Below are 18561 nucleotides of genomic sequence, written 5' to 3'. Positions count from 1 at the left end.
GCACCAGCCACCCTCCCTGGAGCAAAGGCGAAGTCCAGCCTTCCACCAGATGGCTAGAGCCGGCAAGCAGAGATAAAGGTCACACTTTGGACTGACTCCACAGCCAAAGGGCAGAGGGGGTTGGGGGGGTGCCTCGGGGTCCCCGGGCCCCCAGGCCCTTCTGCTGCCTGTCAAGCTCCCCTGCAAGGTTAAAGGAAGAAGGCGAGGCCCAGGTCCAGGCCCCGGCAGGAGGGACTAGCCACCCACTCATGGCAGACACGAAGTGAAGTGGGCACCTGCTGCCGGTCATTCGGTCACTCGGTCACTCAGTCATCACCGCTGCCGCCTCCCGCCGCGGGCCCCCATCCTCGAAGTTACGGTTCCCGGCAGGGGTCTGGCCCAGAGGGCAGCACGCGAGGGTGGGGGTGTCAGGCCGGGCCGGGTAGGTAGCGATTTCAGGGGCGAAGAGAACTGGGGAGTGGGACCTGCGGAGTCAGCCCTCATCACCGGAGGAGGGTGGCGGTTGCGGCTCAGGCCAGGCTGCTAGGTCCCAGAGGCCCCACCGGCTCCAGCCGCGCAGCGGTCCGCTGCCTGCGGGAGGAGGAGGAGCCAGCCCTCGGCCCCGCCCCTCCGCCCCCTCCCTCGGGACCTGCCCTGCGCTGCCCAGGTCCCGCGGGCTGTTGGGTCCCAGACCCGGCCTGGCCGCGGGGCGGGCATCGCCGGGGGAGCCGTCGGCGACCGGCAGCCCCGCAGGCGGGGGCCAGCAGCGCGGGCAGCCGATGCCGGGACACCTGTGCGCCCAGGTGAGCGGTGGGCGGGCCGGGCTGGCGCGGGCGCGGCGTCCGGGCAGGGGGTCGGGGCGCGGGGGGCGGGAGAGAAAGGGAAGCCAGGTCAAAGCTCAGAAAGGAGGACCCTATGGAGGAAGAGCTCTAGGAGGAAGGACTACTTGGGGGGGGGGGCGGAGACAAGGAAAAAGTCGTCCTCCCTGCTCATAAATCAGAAACGCGAAGGGGGAAGGCTGTGGGTCCTTGAGGGCCCACTTGGAGGGGGGCCTACACCTGCTTAGGAGGCCTCTCCTCTCTAGGCCCTGCCCACCCCGAGCGGGTCCTCCTCGATCCAGGTTTAGGGGAAGGGATGCAGCCCCAGGCACGGCTCCCGGCCCCACGGAGAAGTTCCCAGAGGCTGGGGAGGACCAAACAGAGCCTGACCCCTCTTGGCTCGTCTCTAAGGCCAGTGGCCTGATAACTGTCTGTGGCCCGGAGGGTCCAGGTAAGAGGTGGGCAGCTTTTCAGTAAAAGGCCAGGGAGTAAATTGTTCAGGCTTTGAAGCCAATATCCATATCATCTCTGTCGGGACTAGCAGGAAAGCAGCCACAGATAACTGACCGATAATAAGGCCAAGGAGATGTGCCGGTGTTCTGATAACATTTTATGAATGTGGAGTTTGAATTTCATATGATCTTCCTATGTTGTGAAATATTATTCTTCTTTTGACTTTTGCCAACTCTTTAAACATGTAAAACAACATTCTTAGCTTGTGGGCTGTGCAAAAACAGGTGGTGACTGGACAGTCTCCAGCCACCCACCTTGCCCCCGAGTGACAGTCTCCAGTCACTCTCCCCCCCACCCTCACCATGAGGAAGGGGAGGGTAGAGCCTGGTGGGAAGGGAATCTCCCCACTTGGGGGCATTCAGGGAGCAGGGGACCTGTCTGAGACCCTTGCTTCCAAGTACTCTCAGGACTGCGGCATCCTTGGAGGCCAGTGTCGGAGCTGGCACCCCAAATGTGCACCTGCAAGAGAGGGGTATAGTTCCAGGGGCTTTCTAGCCAGCTTGGGGGGGGGGTGTGTGCTCCACCCCCTCAAGTCAGAGATGAGGCAGCTGTGCTCTCCCAACACCCAATCTTGGCCCTCCCCTTCCCGTCTCTTTCCCCCCCCAACCTCTGCCCTCCAGCCTGGTGCCACCCACTGACCAAGGCTGGCCCTTCCACTTCATATTTTCTCTCTGCAGTCTCAGGAGGCTCCTTTCTCCTGGACATTGGAGCTATGACCCTTTGGAGGTGACCCAGGAGAGAAGGGATGCAGGCTTTTGGGCCTCCCGATGAAGGGCCCTTCCAAGGACTGGTGGCCTCCCGTATTGAGACTTATGGGGGTCGGCATCGGGCCTCCGCCCAGAGTACTCCTGGCAGCCTCTATCCCCGAGGAGGCCCCGTGCTGGTGAGTCCAGGCTGCACCCTAAAGGTGACTTGGGTGGGGCAGGAGGGAGAACCCCACGGCTTTCAAGCCTCTGTCCCTTTGCCAGACCTTGTGCTGGTCGATTCCTCCCCGCATCCCTGCCTTCTTTCCTGGGCGGTGACAGGGACGGGGTTGTGCTGGGCCAGGCTCCCTCCTGGAATGCCACACCCAACCCAGACAGAGGGGGCAGGTGAGACAGAGAGTCCCGAGAGGCCAGGCCCTCAGACAAGCTGTTAGACTGGTGGGAGACACGGAGCTGGCGGGGACAGTCACCAAACCCTGGGGTTGCCACCTCCCAGACTCCCGCCTCTCCTTGGGAGGAGCCTGTGGGTTCCCTGAGACCTGCCTCCCTCTGAGTCAGGCCTGGAGGAAGAGCAAAGGTTCAAGGTGTCCCTACTGCACAGGTGGGGAGGGGTGTGGGGACCTGCCTGGCTCCACCCCGGGCCCCACCCTCCTGGCCAGCCTCCCGTGCTGACCAAGGAAAGGGGTGTGGCGGCCCAGGGTCTTTCCCTGGGCCTCCAGGCTTACCCTGCACCTTGAGAACAGTTCTGCTTCCAGCCCGGGGGTATCCCCTGCCAGAGAAGAGGAGGAGCTGGCCCAGGGAGACAGCTGAGGGTGGGAAGGGAGCCTGGGAGCTTTGTGGGTACATCAGGCCACAGGCATGGAGGAATGTGACCAGGCCTGCCCGGGAGGAGGCTTCTGGCCTCCGTCTCAACCTGTCACAGGGAAGGGCAGCCCCTCCCAACTGGATGGGACACCGGCTACAGGCTCCGGGGAAGAGGCTGCACATGTGTGTGCCCTCATCCCCACGTGCGAGGGAGGCTGTCACAGACAAGGGAGGCTGGGAGGACCCCAGAAAGCAGTGTGCACCGGGCACTGTGCATGCCCGGCCGCGGAACGGGGAGCGCACCTGTGAGCAGGCGAGCCCAGGGTGCATCCAGAGCCCACGCGTGTGCCTACTTGTGCTCCCGCTCTGCATGTGGCTCCACTTCTACACAGGCCCCTGGGGACCCTTGCTGGTGTGCCCCTGCCCAACCCCACCTGGCCGCCCTGGCAGCATCCACCGTGACTCAGAGCAGGAGCCACTCACACTAAACTGGTTTGAGGGGAGAGGTGAGCCGGCTCAACTTGCAGGCCTAGGGGATGCTGTCTGGAGCCAAGCCTGGTCCCACTGCCCCTCTGGGACTTCCAGGGGCAGGGAGCACCCCCAGAATCCCCCCTCCTCCTCCTCCAGGATCCCAGCCACCGACGCCTCCAGGGCTACAGCCCCTTTGTTAAGGGTTTCGTCCCAGCCAGAGGCCTGTCTCCCTTGAGGTTGCGAGAACCAGAGCCCGAGAAGAGGCATGGAGGCCATTTTGGGGCTGGCTCCCCTCACTCCCCCAAGCTCAAGGTAAGGGGTCCCTCTCTGCCTTGCTGCAAGGTCCTCCACAGATGATCAGAGCTGAGAGCCAGGAGTCCGTCCAAGAAGCCAGGTCTAGCTCTGAATTGGGGCCCGTCTCTAAGCCAGGGCTGCCCCATAAAAATGTCCCCTTTCTGGGAAAGTGTCAGAATGGTTCCTGAGACCACTGGTTTCTTCTGTTCCATCCTGGTCTTCACCTGAAGGTCCCTCTCAAGGGTTCTGTCTCGGGAGAGCCCTGGAGGGTATCTTTCTGGTCAGGGAGCTCAGGGCAGATGCCTCTGTCCAGGGACCTTCTGCAGGCGAGGTTCTAGCAACATGTTCCAGCAATGCCTTGTCTCCTGAATACCAGCCGGGGTCGATCCCTGTCCCCCGGGCCTGCGGGTCCTCACTCACACTCAGAGCAGCTTGCCACCTGCCATTCACACACACACACACACACACACACAGAGTCCTTCCCGAGCTGGGTGGTCTGGGTGCCTAGGACATAGCCAGGACTCACCCCCTCTCGGCGCCCCCAGGAAGTCCCCAAGGCCCATGAGCTGGAGATGAGACTGCACACATTCAGCATGTTTGGGATGCCCCGCCTGCCCCCAGAAGACCGGCGGCACTGGGAGATCGGAGAGGGCAGCGACAGCGGCCTGGTCATCGAGAAGTCCTGGAAGGAGCTGGTGCCTGGGCACAAGGTGGGCCTGGGACACAGTGGTGTCGTAGACCCACACACACACACCTCACCTCTGCCTCTTGGGAAAGCCCTGGGAGGCACCTCGCTCTAACTTCTGATCCTGGCCCCAGCTCCCACTAGCACAACCCCATCCAGATAGCAAACCTCTCTGCGCCTCGGTCACCTTGTCTGTGACATGAGGATAACACCCCCCGTACACTGGAGGATCGGTGGAGGATTAAAGGCCATCTGTGAAGTAGATCCAGTGGCATGTAACCACTGGTGGCTGCTGGACTTGTCTTCATTCCCCATCCTATCCCCGCCCAGGAGATGAGCCGGGAGCTTTGTCACCAGCAGGAAGCACTGTGGGAGCTGCTGACCACGGAGCTCATCTACGTGCGGAAGCTCAAGATCATGACGGATGTGAGCCTCCCCCAGCCCCAGCCCTGACCCCATCCTTGGCAGCCATGGCAGCCGCCTCCCCGCATCATCCCCCATTCTCCAGACCAGAAGGGCAGGGTTGCTGGAGAGGGAGGCGCAGGATACCCCTATCCCCCTGATGTGAGACTTGCCTGGGTTCTTGGGGAAGGGTTAGCCGTACTGAAGGTGGAGGGGGGTGGATGCTGTGGCGGGCCAGGCTGGGGTCCAAGAGGAGGAAGTTAGGTGCTGAGATCCCCCTCTCTCCCGGCATCCAGCTCCTAGCCGCCGGTTTGCTGAACTTGCAGCGAGTGGGTCTGCTGATGGAAGTAAGTGGGCGCTGGGGGCAGGGAGTGGGAGGCTGAGCCCGGGGAGTTGGGGGTGGGGTCAAAAAGAGCCCCCCAGGCTGCCCAGCATGAATTGCCACCGCCCCCGTTACTAGGACACCCCCTGCCCTCCCCACACCCCTTCTTGCCCTAGATCCCAAATAGGCTACAGGTCCACCGCAGCCCCTGCCATCCAGGCATAGCCGCCTCCACCTGTCATGGCAGGTGCTGCCCGCAGGTCACCTGCTGAGACATGTTGCTAAGTTCTGCTCCCCTCTCCAGGTGTCAGCTGAGACCCTGTTTGGAAATGTTCCCAGCCTGATTCGAGCCCACCGGAGCTTTTGGGAAGAGGTGCTGGGGCCCACCCTCGGGGAGACCAGGGCCTCAGGCCAGCCTCTGGACCCTCTCAGCCTGCAAAACGGCTTCCTGACGGTGAGGCTGGAGAAGGGTGGGGGTGGGGCGGGGCTGGGAGAACAGTACGCAGGGCATAACCGTGCAACTGGAATCCTACCGTGACTTGATGGGGTCCAAGGACACAGCCCCGACCCCCAAATACCACCTCACCTCCAGCCTTCATTCCTCAAGTATGACCTCTGCCCCGAAGACCCTTTGGGCTTCTGGAGACCCCGGAGGGCAGCTGTTTCAGGGAAGGGCTAGACCTAAGCCTTCATCAGCCATGAAATCTTACCTCTGGGTCAGAGACCCAGTGACAAGCAGTGGGAAACAAGAATGGGGCTAAGCCAGGTGGCCCCTAGGGGGGGCAGTGTGATAGGCACAGGGGCACCCATAAGTGAAAGCAGGAGCCCCGGGATCAGACCTCCCCCCATTTCATCACCTGGGGGCCTTGCAGAGTTGGATTGGGGTAGAGAGACAGGTAGGTCTCTTGGAGGCCATTGATGGCCCCCTGCCCCAGGAGCAGGGCTCTGGACAAGCCTCAAGTCACCACCCCACGGCCAGCATGAAACAGGATCCAGTGTCCTGAAAAGTTTCGGGCTGAATTATTGATGGCGGGTGAAGTCCGGAGCAGCAGGACAAGGCGGGGGCTGAGGATGGAGCTCAGAGAGCAGCAGCCAGTCAATCCCTTGGGACCGCACTCCTCTATGGAATCCACGCCAGGCTCCTCCCCAGGCTGGTCCCCGCCCTCCTTCCCCAGCCCACTCCTACCCTCGCATCTGTCCCTCCAGTTCAGCCAGCGCTTCCAGCCCTATGTCCTGTACTGCCTGCGAGTGAAACAGACCATGGCCTACGCCCGGGAACAGCAGGACAATAACCCTCTCTTCCACACCTTCGTGCAGGTGTGAGAGGGGCTGTCTGGGGATTGGGAGGCAGGGGACCCTGGCCCAAAGCTGAGTGCACCCCCTGGGTGGAGCAGGAGCAGCTTGCAGCCCCCTGACCCCCTCCCACCTTCCCCGGCAGTGGTGTGAGAAGCACAAGCGCTCGGGGAGGCAGATGCTGGGGGACCTGCTCATCAAGCCCCACCAGCGCATCACCAAGTACCCGCTGCTGCTCCAAGCCGTGCTTAAGAGGAGCCCCGAGGCCCACGCCCGGGACGCCCTGAAGGCCATGGTAGGGGCTGGCAGGACCTGCGCCCTCGGGAGCTGGGAGACGGGGAACGGCTCTCCAAACTCTTGAGGTCCTGAGTGTGGCCCTGATGTTGGCTGGGAGGATGGAGGGCGAGGCGCTGATCTGCCCACTCCCACGCACCCCACCCTTTCCCCCCATCTTCCCTAGATCGCCGCAGTGGAGTCGTTCCTCAGACACATTAACAAGCAGGTGCGCCAGGACGAAGAGCAGGAGAGCTTGGTGGCTGCAGCCCAGCGCATCGGGCCCTACGAGGTGCTGGAGCCAGCCAGCGAGGAGGTGGAGAAGGTGAGCAAGCCTGAGGGAAGGTGACTCAGAAAAAGCGAGGCCCCAGGAAGAAGGGATGAAGCAGGCCTGGAGAGAGAGGGGCAGGGAGCCTCGGGCAGTGCGTTCCCACCATCCCTTCCAGGGCTGAGGGCCCAAGGGCAGGTTCAAGGGAGTGAAAGGGAGGCCCTGGGATGCTTTCTCTCCCACAAGAGGCGGCATGCCCAGGGCTGGGCTCCTCTGCTCTCTGTATCCCTCAGAGCCTGCGTCCATACGCCACCCTGGACCTGATGTCCCCCATGCTGGGGGTTGGCCCTGAGCACACCCGGCAGCTGCTGCTTGAGGGGTTTGCGCGCGTGAAGGAGGGTCGAGAAGGGAAGGTGAGCGGGCTGCGGGAGGGGCGGAGGAGACGGGTTAGGGTTAGGGGTGGGAGACGGATGAGCCAGGAGGCTGGAAATGGGAGAAGAGGGGATGGGTGTCTATGCGTGTTTGTGTCTGTGTGTGCCTTTGTGTCTGTGTATAGCTGTGTGTATTCGTATCTGTATGTCCGTGTGTGCCTATGTGTCTGTATGTTTGTGTATATCTGTGTCTGTGAGTGTCTGTCTGTGTGCCTGTGTGTGCCTATGTGTGTCTGAGTGTGTATGTGTGTCAGTGTCTGTGTGTCGATTTATGTTTGTGTGTGTCTGAGTGTGTATGTGTGTGCCTATGGGTGTCTGTGTCTGTGTGTATCTCTGTGTGTTTGTGGGTGTTGGGAAGAGGTTGTGGTTTGGACTAGACTCTGGTTGTTTGTGTGACACTGAATCAGCCACTTTCTCTGCCTCTGAAGTGAGAGATGGGCCCAAACTGATGCAGCTCCCAGCTCTCACATCCCACAGCTCTGCACCCATCCCTATGCGGTGTGCACCTGTGCCCGCACCCCACGTGTGAGTCCTGACCCCTGTTCTGCCTGCCCCCTGCTCCAGTTGACCCTCATCTCCCTCCCGCACTTGCCCCCAGCTGGACGTGTACCTGTTCCTCTTCTCTGACGTGCTCTTGGTGACCAAGCCCCCTCGCAAGGCAGACAAAGCCAAGGTTATCCGCCCGCCCCTCATGCTGGAGAAGCTGGTGTGCCAACCGCTCCGAGACCCTAGTATGTTTCTCCTGGGGGGACTTAGTCCTCATTTCCCATGAGCAGGGCAAGAAGAGGTTGGGATGGGGATCTGAGAAGGTCCAGCCTTGGAAGCAGACCTCCTCCTCCACACAGGCAGCTTCCTGCTGATCCACCTCACCGAATTCCAGTGTGTCTCCAGCGCCCTCGTCGTGCACTGTCCTAGCGCTGCAGACTGCACCCAGTGGTTGAAGAAGACCCAGCAAGCCCAGGTATGTGAAACCAGGCACAGTCAAGGGGTGAGGTGGGGCGCAGGAAGCGGGGGGATGCCCAGGGTCCTGGAGCTCAGACACAGGAGCATAAGAGGGGACAAGGGGGAGAGAGGCTGGGGTGCAGACAGCTTCAGATCTGAACTTCCAGCCCTCAGGCGCACCTTCAGAGGGAGCGGCAGTCTTGACCTTCGTTAAGAGCACAGAAGAGGGGTTCTGGTGTGGCTCAGTGGTTAATGAGTCCAACTAGGAACCATGAGGTTTCGGGTTCGATCCCTGGTCTCACTCAGCGGGTTAAGGATCTGGCATTGCCCTGAGCTGTGGTGTAGGTTGCAGAGGTGGCTCAGATCTGGCGTTGCTGTGGCTGTGATGTAGGTTGGTGGCTACAGCTCCAGTTAGACCCCTAGCCTGGGAACCTCCATATGCTGCGGGTACGGCCCTAGAAAAGCCAAAAAAAAAAAAAAAAAAAAAAAAGGAGCACAGAAGAAAGCCTTTGGCCAGCTGGGATGCCGTCCCTGTTCCTGGGAAAGCCAGGGAAGCTTCCCTGAAGGTTTCTGGGCGGTTCAGCCTCCATTCAGCAGCTGTGAATGGGACACCTCCTGGGTGCCGGCACTGGCCAGTTGCTGGGAAATCAGAAAAGAACAAAATGCCACTTTGCCCTCAAGGAGTATGCGCTGCAGCCTAGCCAGACAAACCAATGTACAAATAACAGAAACGTGTGGACAGAATGGAACTATGATGGAGACAGGATGACCCACTCTGGTGGGTTGGTGGGAAAAGGATTATGCAGAGGACAGGGATGCTGAGAAGGCTTCCCACAGCAGCAACTGTCTGAGCACCACTTTCTTGGGGGTGGGGGGGTATCTAGGTGTGTGTCAGGTGAACGAGGTGGGCAGGAAAGCTACCCCAGATAAAGAGCAGAATATGCTAAGGTCGGAAATCAGAAGCCAATGCGCATGTTGAGAATCTCCAGCCTCGTGGTTGGTGTTACCCAGGCATCCAGCACAAGGGCAGCGCGGCAGCAGGGAGGTACCGCCAGCCCATGCCCATCTCTGGATTCCTTGCTGGGGAACTTGAACTTTGTCCTGTAAATGACACAGAACCAGGGAAAATGTTAACCAGGGAGTGACCTGGGTAGATTTATGCAATAAAAGCTAGAGGAGGGAGTTCCCGTCATGGCTCAGCAGAAACGAATCTGACTAGCGTCCATGAGGACACGGGTTCGATCCCTGGCCTTGCTCCGTGGGTTAAGGATCCGGCATTGCCCTGAGGTGTGGTGTAGGTCACAGACATGGCTCAGATCACGTGTTGCTATGGCTGTGGTGTAGGTCAGCGGTTACAGCCCCCATTTGACCCCTAGCCTGGGAACCTCCACATGCCACAGGAGCAGCCATAAAAAGACCAAAAAAAAAAAAAAAAAAAAAAAAAGCTAGAGGAATTCAAAAGAAGGGCCACCCAAATGAGGTTGCATTGGTTACCTCTTGGTGCCTTAAAGCAACAGAAACATATTCTCTCAGAGAGCTGAAGGCCAGAAGTTGAACATCTAGGTGTCAGCAGGGCCGTGCTTCCTCTCCAGGGCTCTAGGGGAGAACCTTTCCCTGCCTCTCCCAGCTCCTGGGGCTCCGGGTGTTCCTCAGCTTGGGGCCACATCCCTCCACTCCCTGCCTCCATCTTCTTCTCTGTGTGTCCCTGTGTCCCAGGCTCCCTCTCTGTCCCTTAGAGAGACACCAATCATTAACCCCAAATTCAGGATGCCTTCAGCTTGAGATCCTGCACTTAAGATCTGGGCACATTGGCAAAGTCCCCTTTTCCAAACAAAGTCACTCACATTCACAGATTTGGGGGTCCGGACCTAGACCTGTCTTTCTGGGGTCACCATTCAACCCACTACAGGAGCAGCATGGCCAAAGAGGGAAGATCTGAGTTGGATTTTAAGGATGGGGAAGATGCTGAGCAGAAGAAACAAGGGGGAAATTGGGCTGGATTTATTTGGGGGACGGTGACCATGCCTGGCTGAGTCTGGAGGGAAGTGTTTTGAGTGGAGCCAGTGATGAGAGGCTGAGTTCTAGGACGCCCCAGCTGCCTGCAGAAGAGTGTGAAGTGGATGAGGCTCAATTGAAATGGGTTGGCACATTGACACAAGAGCAAGGGATGGCCATGGTGAAATCTGTATGTTTTGTCTTGAATTGTCAGATGGCAATGTGACAGGTGGGCTGGGGGAGGGCGAGATTGGTGGCATTTGCTGCACAGTCTGGGCATGAAGCATTGACGTTTGCTGCCATGGCATTAGGAACATGATGCAAAAAAAGAAAAAAAAAAAAAGAAGAAGAAGAAAGGAGCTGAAGAAGGAAGAGACAGGTGAGCCTTAGGGAGATTATTAGAAGTCTGTACTGAATGCATGGAGGTCTAGGTTCCGACCCCAGCTCTGCCTCTTAGCAGCTGGGTGACCTTGGATGAGTTATATGGCCTCTCTCATTTTCCATTTCTTCACCTGCAAAGTGGATAGAAATAGTAACAGTCCTTGCTCCTAGAGGGGATTCAAAGAAACCATTCAGATTAAACAGGTGGCATGGTGCCCACTCTTGGTAACCCAACTCCGCAAGGACAGTGGATGACTTTGCTTTCAGGGTTCCTGGGTGAAAGGTTACTTTGGCGATGACAGAAATGAAATCATTCGAAAGGGAGACCTGTTTGTTTAGTTGTTGCTTCCTGGGTGGGGCGGGGCTGGGGTAGTAAGGTTTAGTTTTAAACAGAAACATTTTGGAAATGCAGTCGTGAGGTCAGCCAAGGGGAGCTCTCTTAGGGGCTTTTGGAAACGTGCAAACACAGACCGGAGCTCAGGTGAGAAATAAGAATGGACAATGAAAGTTACTGAAAGTTATGTAAAAGTTCCTCACCCAAGGGAAAAATTGTGACGGATATGAACTAGACTTATCGTGGGTCACTTCATAATATAGACAAATATTGAATCATTATATTGTACACCTGAAACTAACATAACGTTATCCATCAGTTATACCTGGATTTTTTTAAAAAGGGAAAATGCACTTTGAACAAGTGAAATCATAGTGTAGACAGTTTCTAAAGAATGCGACTTCACTATTTTTAAAGTGTGTAAATCAAAGTAGGGCTGCCTTTAAAGAGTAGATTATAATGATTTGTCATTTGCACATTAGGTAATTAGGGCTTCTGAAACTTTTGAGGATGTGTGAAAATTGTCTTTTTTTTTTTTTTTTTTTTTGCTTTTTAGGGCTGCACTTACGGCAGGTAGAGGTTCCCAGGCTAGGGTTCCAGTCAGAGCTACAACTATCAGCCTACACCACAGCCACAGTAACATCAGATCTGAGCAAGGCCAGGGATCAAATCTGGAACCTTATGGTTCTTAGTCGGATTTGTTTCCACTGTACCATGACGGGCACTCCCCAAATCCTCCTGTTCTTCAAATAATTTTAAGCATTCTTCCCACAAATTTCCCTTTGATCATTTCATAATGTGGAGAGTTTATTTAAGAAAAGGAAAACCAGGGTTTAGTCTCTGTTTAAATACTGCATTTAAAATGCAGAATTAGGAGTTCCTGCTGTGGCACAGTGGTTAACGAATCCGACTAGGAACCATGAGGTTGCAGGTTTGATTCCTGGCCTTTCTCAGTGGGTTAAGGATCCAGCATTGCCGTGAGCTGTGGTGTAGGTTGCAGACATGGCTCAGATCCTGCGTTGCTGTGGCTCTGGTGTAGGCCGGCGGCTACAGATCCGATTCAACCCCAGCCTGGGAACCTCCATATGCCATGGGAAGTGGCCCTAGAAAAGGCAAAAAGACAAAATAAAATAAAATAAAATGCAGGATTAGGAGAGTAAAAAATAATTAGGATGGTTACTCAATTAAAAAAAACGAAAAAAGAAAGAAAAAAGAAAGAGTTCCCGTCATGGCTCAATGGTGAATGAATCCGACTAGGAACCATGAGGTTGCAGGTTCGATCCCTGGCCTCGCTCAGTGGGTTAAGGATCTGGCATTGCCGTGAGCTATGGTGTAGGTCGCAGACACGGCTCAGATCCTGCGTTGCTGTGGCTCTGGTGTAGGCCAGTGGCTACAGCTCTGATTAGACCCCCAGCCTGGGAACTTCCATATCCGCGGGTACGACCCTAGAAAAGGCAAAAAGACCAAAAAAAAAAAAAAAAAAAAAAAAAAAGGGAGTTCCCATTGTGGCTCAGCAGGTTAAGAACCCAACACAGTGTTCATGAGGCGTGAGTTCAATCCCTGGCCTCACTCAGTGGGTTAAGCATCTGGTGTTGCTGTGGCTGTGGCTGCAGCTCTGATTCAACACCTAGCCTGCGAACTTCCACATGCTGCAGGTGCGGCCCTAAAAAGAACAAAAAAAAAAAGAAAAGAGGATGAAAGGCAGAACCTCAGATCTTGTGCCCTCCTGCCCTTCAGGGCTTCCACTTCCTTGGACACCTAAACAAGATGGTGACAATTCCCAGGAAGCCAGAAGCAGGGGACAGGGCGGGGGTCATCTTCTCTGACCCCTGCTCCAGGCTGGCTCGGAGTCCCCTCTCCCCTATACCATCCTCCCCAGCCCAGTGATCATGAGGCTAGACTGGCTGGCCGATGACACCACACTAGCGGTTCACTGAGCTATACTAAAGCCTAGGGAAGAGGGGAGCGGAGCGCCCCAGGGATCCCAGAGCCAGTTCCCCACGGCAATAGATAAGGGGCCCTTACTGGCCTGAAGCCTTTTTTCTTCATCACTCCCACCACCTTACTTCTTCCTCTTCCTTTTACTCCCTTCCTCAGGAAGACATCCCCTCCCACCTTCTCCCCTTTAGAACCCCCAGGGAAACCACTGAAAATTGCTGGGTTTTTTTTTTTTTTTCTTTTTCTTTTTGGGGCCACGGCACATGGGTAAATGGAAGTTCCCAGGCCAGGAGTCAAATCAGAGCTGCAGCCACCGGCCTCTACCACAGCCACAGCAACGCGGGATCCTTAACCCTCTGAGCAAGGCCAGGGATCGAACCCGTATCCTCATGGGTACTAGTAGGGTTCAGGTAACTCACTGAGCCACAGCAGGAACTCTCAATTGCTGGTATTTTATCATACAAACTAATTTAGCCCCTGGAGTCTTACTCCAGGTTACCAAAGGTAAAGAAGCCGTTTCTGATACCTAACCAAGCAGTGCACAAGCTCCCGCCCCCCCACGCAAAACCCAGAGCCCTGAAACTTTGAAATGAATTTGTCTGGCTACTGCCTCACACCGGAGTCTTAGGTTACCACCAGTCTTTGTCAACGGAAGAGGGCAGTAGCGCATCTACTGGTCTGAGGGGTCAGCCCATTTTTTTTCTCTGCATTACAGCAATGTACATATAGATTTATTCCTAGTGGGTCTGACTGCGGTGGCTTCAGCTTTTAGAGAAAAGGAGCTTCTCCAGAGGAGTGAGACTGAATCTTGGGAAATGCCCACATTTAGAGCCTGGGAAGAAGCCGAGCAACCAGTGCCCGTGAACAGAAAGCTGTCAGAAGTTATCTCACTTCTCTCAGCCCAGTCCTCAGCTGGAAACTGCAGGAATAATGGGAACCACTGAGCAGGCTAGACGGGAGAGTTTGTTTGTAAGCTGCTTGGCCAGAAGCCCAGCACTTAACAACGGGGGCTCCATAAATGTTTGTTATTGTTATCTTTAGAAGAAAGGGGTGGCCGGTGGTGCCTGGGTGGTGCCAACTAGGGAAATGCGTCTGCCGCTCAGAGTCTGAGGGCACCTTCAAGACACAGTTTTGAACCATGACGGGTGGCACAGGGACGGGGGTGGGGGGGTGGGGGTTGGGGGGGGGAGGCGGGAGGAGAGCGGGTGAATCTGGGAGCCACTCCATCGGCAGTGGGGAGAGGAGGCATTTCTTCCCAAGGCTTCAGTTCCCCACAGGAGCAAAGGAAGAACTGTTGGGGGGGAGCCCTCCCTTTTCCCCGCTTTGTGGGGGTGTCACATTCTGGCCCAGGCACCAGTTTCCTCTTCCTTTTCCACCCTGCCCCCAACATGTCTCTCCTCTTAGCCATCTCAGGGTAGCCGGGGCCACTGCAAACAGCCTGGTCCCTGGTACCTGAGGTGTTGTGTTCCCCACCCCCATGCCACCTGCTTCTTCCCAGGTGGGACCATGGGCAAGTCTAGTGGAGATGCTGGTATCAGTCGTTCCTTCCAGACCAACACCCCCTGCCTCCCAGTTCTTTGCCTGCACACACCGTCTTTATCCTGGATATCCAAAACATGAAACTGAACTTGGGTCCTGTGGGGCCAAAGTGCATCTCAGCAGGACAAGCGGACTGCCCCAGCCCCACCCTGACCCCCGAGAGTGGCCCTCTCACCCTCGTTCCTCCCCACACGCTGAACAGCTAGGAGATGCAGAAAAGGTCACAGGACCTGGCCTGGTGTGCTGTTTTCCTGCCCCTAGGCACCATCACCCCCTGGCTCTGGCCACCAGGCAAGTCTTTTAGGACTTCTAAGACTCCCGGCATGAGACAGTGACTGGCAAGGAAAATTGGAAATAGAAGCCCGAGGTCATCTTCCTGTCCCCGTTCATCCATTTCTCTAACAGTCTCTTGTACATCCCAGCGACCCCCTACCCCACTGTGTTTCTGGAGAGGCTTTGAGAAGGTGCCTAAGAGTTGCTGGTTCATATACAGGGGCGGGCCGGGGGGCGGGGTTGTAGCTCAAATTACTTAATAGCCAGCATGGCATGGGCATCAGCCAATCAGAGTAGAGCTTGGGGGGCCCGGTCCTAGAGATCGCCTGCGGTGCTAGCTGTCAGCCCTCTCCTGCCGGATCTTGGGGGCAGGGTAGTCCTGGGGAAGGGAGGTAGGAGGCACAGACAGGAGCCGTTTGCTCCCTGGCATGGAAGTACTTCGGTATTTCCACAGTGATATGGCCATTCCAGCCAGTGATAGTATCAGTGCTGCCCACAGCAGCCACCACAACCTCTTTTGGCCAAGTCTCCACCTTCAGCCTCTCCAAGGGTACCGCTGCCATCCCTCCATGCCCCCCAGAGAAAGTTGTCCTGTGATAATTCCTGACCCTTTAAGGCTGCCTTTGAAAAACAGTGTAGTTACTAAACTAGGACTCACGGGGAAGGCTCAGTCCCAGTGCCAGTTCTGCTTCTCTCTACCTGTGTGACCTCATCTCTCTGTCTTGTTTTCTCATCTGTAAAATGGGCTAATATCCATACTTTCCACCTTGCAGGGTGATGGTGTGTATCAAATGACTGTATACACGTGGAAGAGCTTTATAAACCACTTCTCAGATGTCCCTGTTTCATCCTGATAGCGCCTCTAGGAAAATGTTAAGGAAAACAAACTGTAACGTATCCTCTCTCCGTTCCCCTTGGGATGGTGGTGCGCTCATCTCTGAAGGACAGCAGAGTTCTCAGCCTAGGACAAAGCCTGTCCCCAGCCACCCTGGTGGTGGGAGAAAGAGGAACCTGAGCGTCCAGTATCATTGGCAGCACTTGCACCACTCTCACCACCAATCAGGGAGGGCTTCCTGAAGGAGGGAGCCGACCAGATAGAGGGCTTGCCAAGGGGTGTGAGAGGCAGGAAGGACTCTACAGGTAGGGGAAGGGGACTTCTGTTCACCCCAGCCACCCCTAGGTCCAGCTCGAGAGTTCAAATCCTGCCTCCATCCCACTTTCCCATCCCAACAGCATGACCTTGGCAGTTACTTAACCTCAGAGTCTCTGTTTCTCAGGAGTAAAGTAGGAGCAAAAATATCTGTCTCATAGGGTGGTTGTGAAGATGAAGCAAGATAATGTATGTAAAACACTTAGTGTGGCGCCTGGCATAGGGCAGGTGCTCAATAAATGAGAGATTTATCATTATTATTTTATTTTTATTTTTATTTTTTGGTTTTTCAGAGCAGCACTCTGGCATATGGAGGCTCCCAGGCTAGGGGTCTAGTCAGAGCTATAGCCACCAGCCTACACCACAGGGACAGCAACTCCTGATCCAAGCCGTGTCTGCAACCTACACCACAGCTCAGATCTTTAACCCACTAACCCACTGAGCAAGGCCAGGGATCGAACCCTCAACCTCATGGTTCCTAGTCGGATTCATTTCCGCTGCGCCACGACGGGAACTCCAAATGGAGCTTTTGATGCAAGTACCCCTATCCCTACCCCAGGTCACCCTGCAAAAGTTGAAGGCAGAGGAGTACATCCAACAGAAGAGGGAGCTCCTTGCCCTCTACAGGGACCGGGAGGAGTCCCCAAGCACCAGGCCCTCCACGCCTTCCCTAGAGGGCTCTCAGAGCAGCGCAGAGGGGAGGTAAGACACACAGGGAGCACAAGGTCTCCCAGAGTAGGGGGGCTGCAGGCTGGGAGGCAGGAAAGAGGAACCCACGAGGCTGGGAAATGGCATTACAGCTGCGGGGGTGGGGGGGAGATGGGGTCTAAACTGAGGAGCCCAGCCCACAGGTCGGAGTAGAACAGGTTGGTACCGTGCGAAGAACTGCATGGGACAGCCTAGGGGATTAGCCAGATGAAGGTTGGCACAGGATGAAGGAAACAGACATGAGAGGAGGTACCAACCCCCTAAGAAGAATAGGCTTCCCAGGCCAGGGAGGGAGAGTGACAGCCAGTATGGAATGTCAGATCTGCAGGGACCCTGCTAGTTCAAATCCCCAGAGAGAGAAAGGTTCACCCAGAATTAACACAGCTCTTGAGCTGCATGTTTAAGGATAACCTCAGGGGAGCTCAGCAAACACTTGGTCCAAGTTTAGGGACTAAGTGAAGTGGCTTAAGTTCCTCAGATTTGCTTACAGTCTAGCCAGTGAGATGAGAAAAACAATCAGTGCAGTGTAAAGGTGATTCCAAAATAAATTTAGAGGAGGAGCCATTTCTGGATGGAGTGATCCAGGGAGACTCCCTGGACTTGAACTTGACCCCTCGGCATCTGACTCTGACCATTCACTATCAATTGTAGGACTCCTGAGTCCTCGACAGTCATCCCCCACCTGGTGGTGACAGAAGACACAGATGAAGATGCCCCCTCAGTCCCAGATGACACCTCGGACTCTGGCTACGGCACTCTGGTCCCAGGCTCTCCCAAGGAGGCCCACTCCCCGCTGAGCCGTCTACGCTCGAGGGCCTTTCGGCGGGACCCTCGACTCACCTTCTCCACCCTGGACCTTCGAGCTGTTCCTTTGCGTCCCCAGCCTCCTGACCCCCAAGCTCCCCAACGCCGAAGTGCCCCTGAACTGCCAGGGGAAGGAATCCGGAAAGGAGGCAGTCTGCCCAGGGTAGACCTACCGGCCTGGTCTGAGGAAGGAGACAGGACACCAACGGGAGGGGATTTGGTGGTGGACACTTTACACAGGGCCCGACTTCGGGGGCAGCGTCCCCCGTCCCCAACCCACGCCGACTCTGCTGGAGAAAGCCCCTGGGAATCCTCAGGGGACGAGGAAGAGGGACCCCTAGCCTGGGAACCTCCCAGCTACACGCCCTCCCGACACCCGCTCCGGGCTGAGGACATGCTCCGAGAGATCCGGGAGGAACTGGCCAGCCAGAGGATTGAGGGCATCCCCGAGCCTGCGGACAGCAGGCCTCGGAAACTGACTCGGGCCCAACTGCAGAGGATGCGTGGGCCTCGCATCATACACCTGGACACGCCCCTGTCCACGTCGTAAGTGCAGAAGGGAAGCTGGCGTGGGAGGGAGCGGGATGGGGCATGGAGCAAGAAGCCCAGTGGGGAGGCAGGTCCACACAGGAGGGCCAGACCAGAGGGGGGGTCATGGCAGGGAAGGGCCTTTAGGCTGGCCCTTTACCCCATGTCTGATTCCCTGACACCTGCCTTTATCCTTTTCAGAGAGGTGTGAGGAACACACAGGCGCCTCAGCATTTCTCCCGAAGGAAATCTCTCCCTAAGTGTGCTGGTCACCACCTCGACCCCTGGATTCTACCTCAAGGACACGTCCCCAGGCACCCTGGCCTTCCTGCTCTGAGGACTTTGGAGATCAAGAGCTGTACATTTATGTATCATAGACACACTGGAACCCCCACATAAAGTTGTATGTAAAAAGGACCGTCCAGGGAGTTCCCGTCATGGCTCAGTGGTTAACGAATCCGACTAGGAACGATGAAGTTGCGGATTCGATCCCTGGCCTCGATCAGTGGGTTACAGATCCCGCGTTGCTGTGAGCTGTGCCATAGGCCAGCGGCTACAGCTCTGATTCGACCCCTAGCCTGGGAACCTCCCTATGCCGCGGGTGCGGCCCTAGAAAAGACAAAAAATAAAAAATAAAAACATGACCATCCAGCCAGCACCAGATGAGGGGGGAGGAAAGAACCTGGGGCGGGGGGGAGTCACTGAGTGAGCG

The 18561-nt window shown here is 56.4% G+C and overlaps 1 protein-coding gene across 4 annotated transcripts; it reads left to right on the top strand.

Moving 5' to 3' along the window:
* The first annotated feature begins 380 nt into the window (after window positions 1-380).
* PLEKHG6 (pleckstrin homology and RhoGEF domain containing G6) lies at window positions 381-18493 on the top strand. 4 transcript variants are annotated; one of them, XM_005653162.4, is made up of 17 exons: window positions 424-782; window positions 1064-1248; window positions 1988-2193; window positions 3446-3601; window positions 4129-4293; window positions 4599-4694; window positions 4967-5017; window positions 5297-5446; window positions 6199-6309; window positions 6431-6580; window positions 6746-6883; window positions 7120-7239; window positions 7856-7988; window positions 8103-8218; window positions 16369-16511; window positions 17169-17867; window positions 18051-18493. In XM_005653162.4, exons 3-17 carry the CDS (start codon window positions 2056-2058, stop codon window positions 18058-18060), a joined length of 2376 nt encoding a protein of 791 aa, XP_005653219.2. In that variant the 5' UTR covers window positions 424-782; window positions 1064-1248; window positions 1988-2055; the 3' UTR covers window positions 18061-18493. The 4 variants fall into 4 exon arrangements, with proteins under 4 accessions (XP_003126597.2, XP_005653219.2, XP_084813042.1 ...); XM_003126549.5 differs by lacking the exon at window positions 1064-1248 and having other exon boundaries at window positions 381-782; XM_084956916.1 differs by lacking the exons at window positions 16369-16511; window positions 17169-17867; window positions 18051-18493 and adding an exon at window positions 15433-16066.
* Window positions 18494-18561: the final 68 nt, after the last annotated feature.

This window comes from Sus scrofa, chromosome 5, assembly GCF_054392235.1.
Source record: "Sus scrofa isolate SSC_HxYL_T2T_F1_AM1 chromosome 5, Sscrofa_HxYL_maternal_Yorkshire_Landrace_v2.0, whole genome shotgun sequence".
In the NCBI taxonomy this organism is placed as follows: Eukaryota; Metazoa; Chordata; class Mammalia; order Artiodactyla; family Suidae; genus Sus; species Sus scrofa.
The sequence above is the reverse complement of the archived record's forward strand: the minus strand, read 5'-3'. Positions and strand labels throughout refer to the sequence as shown.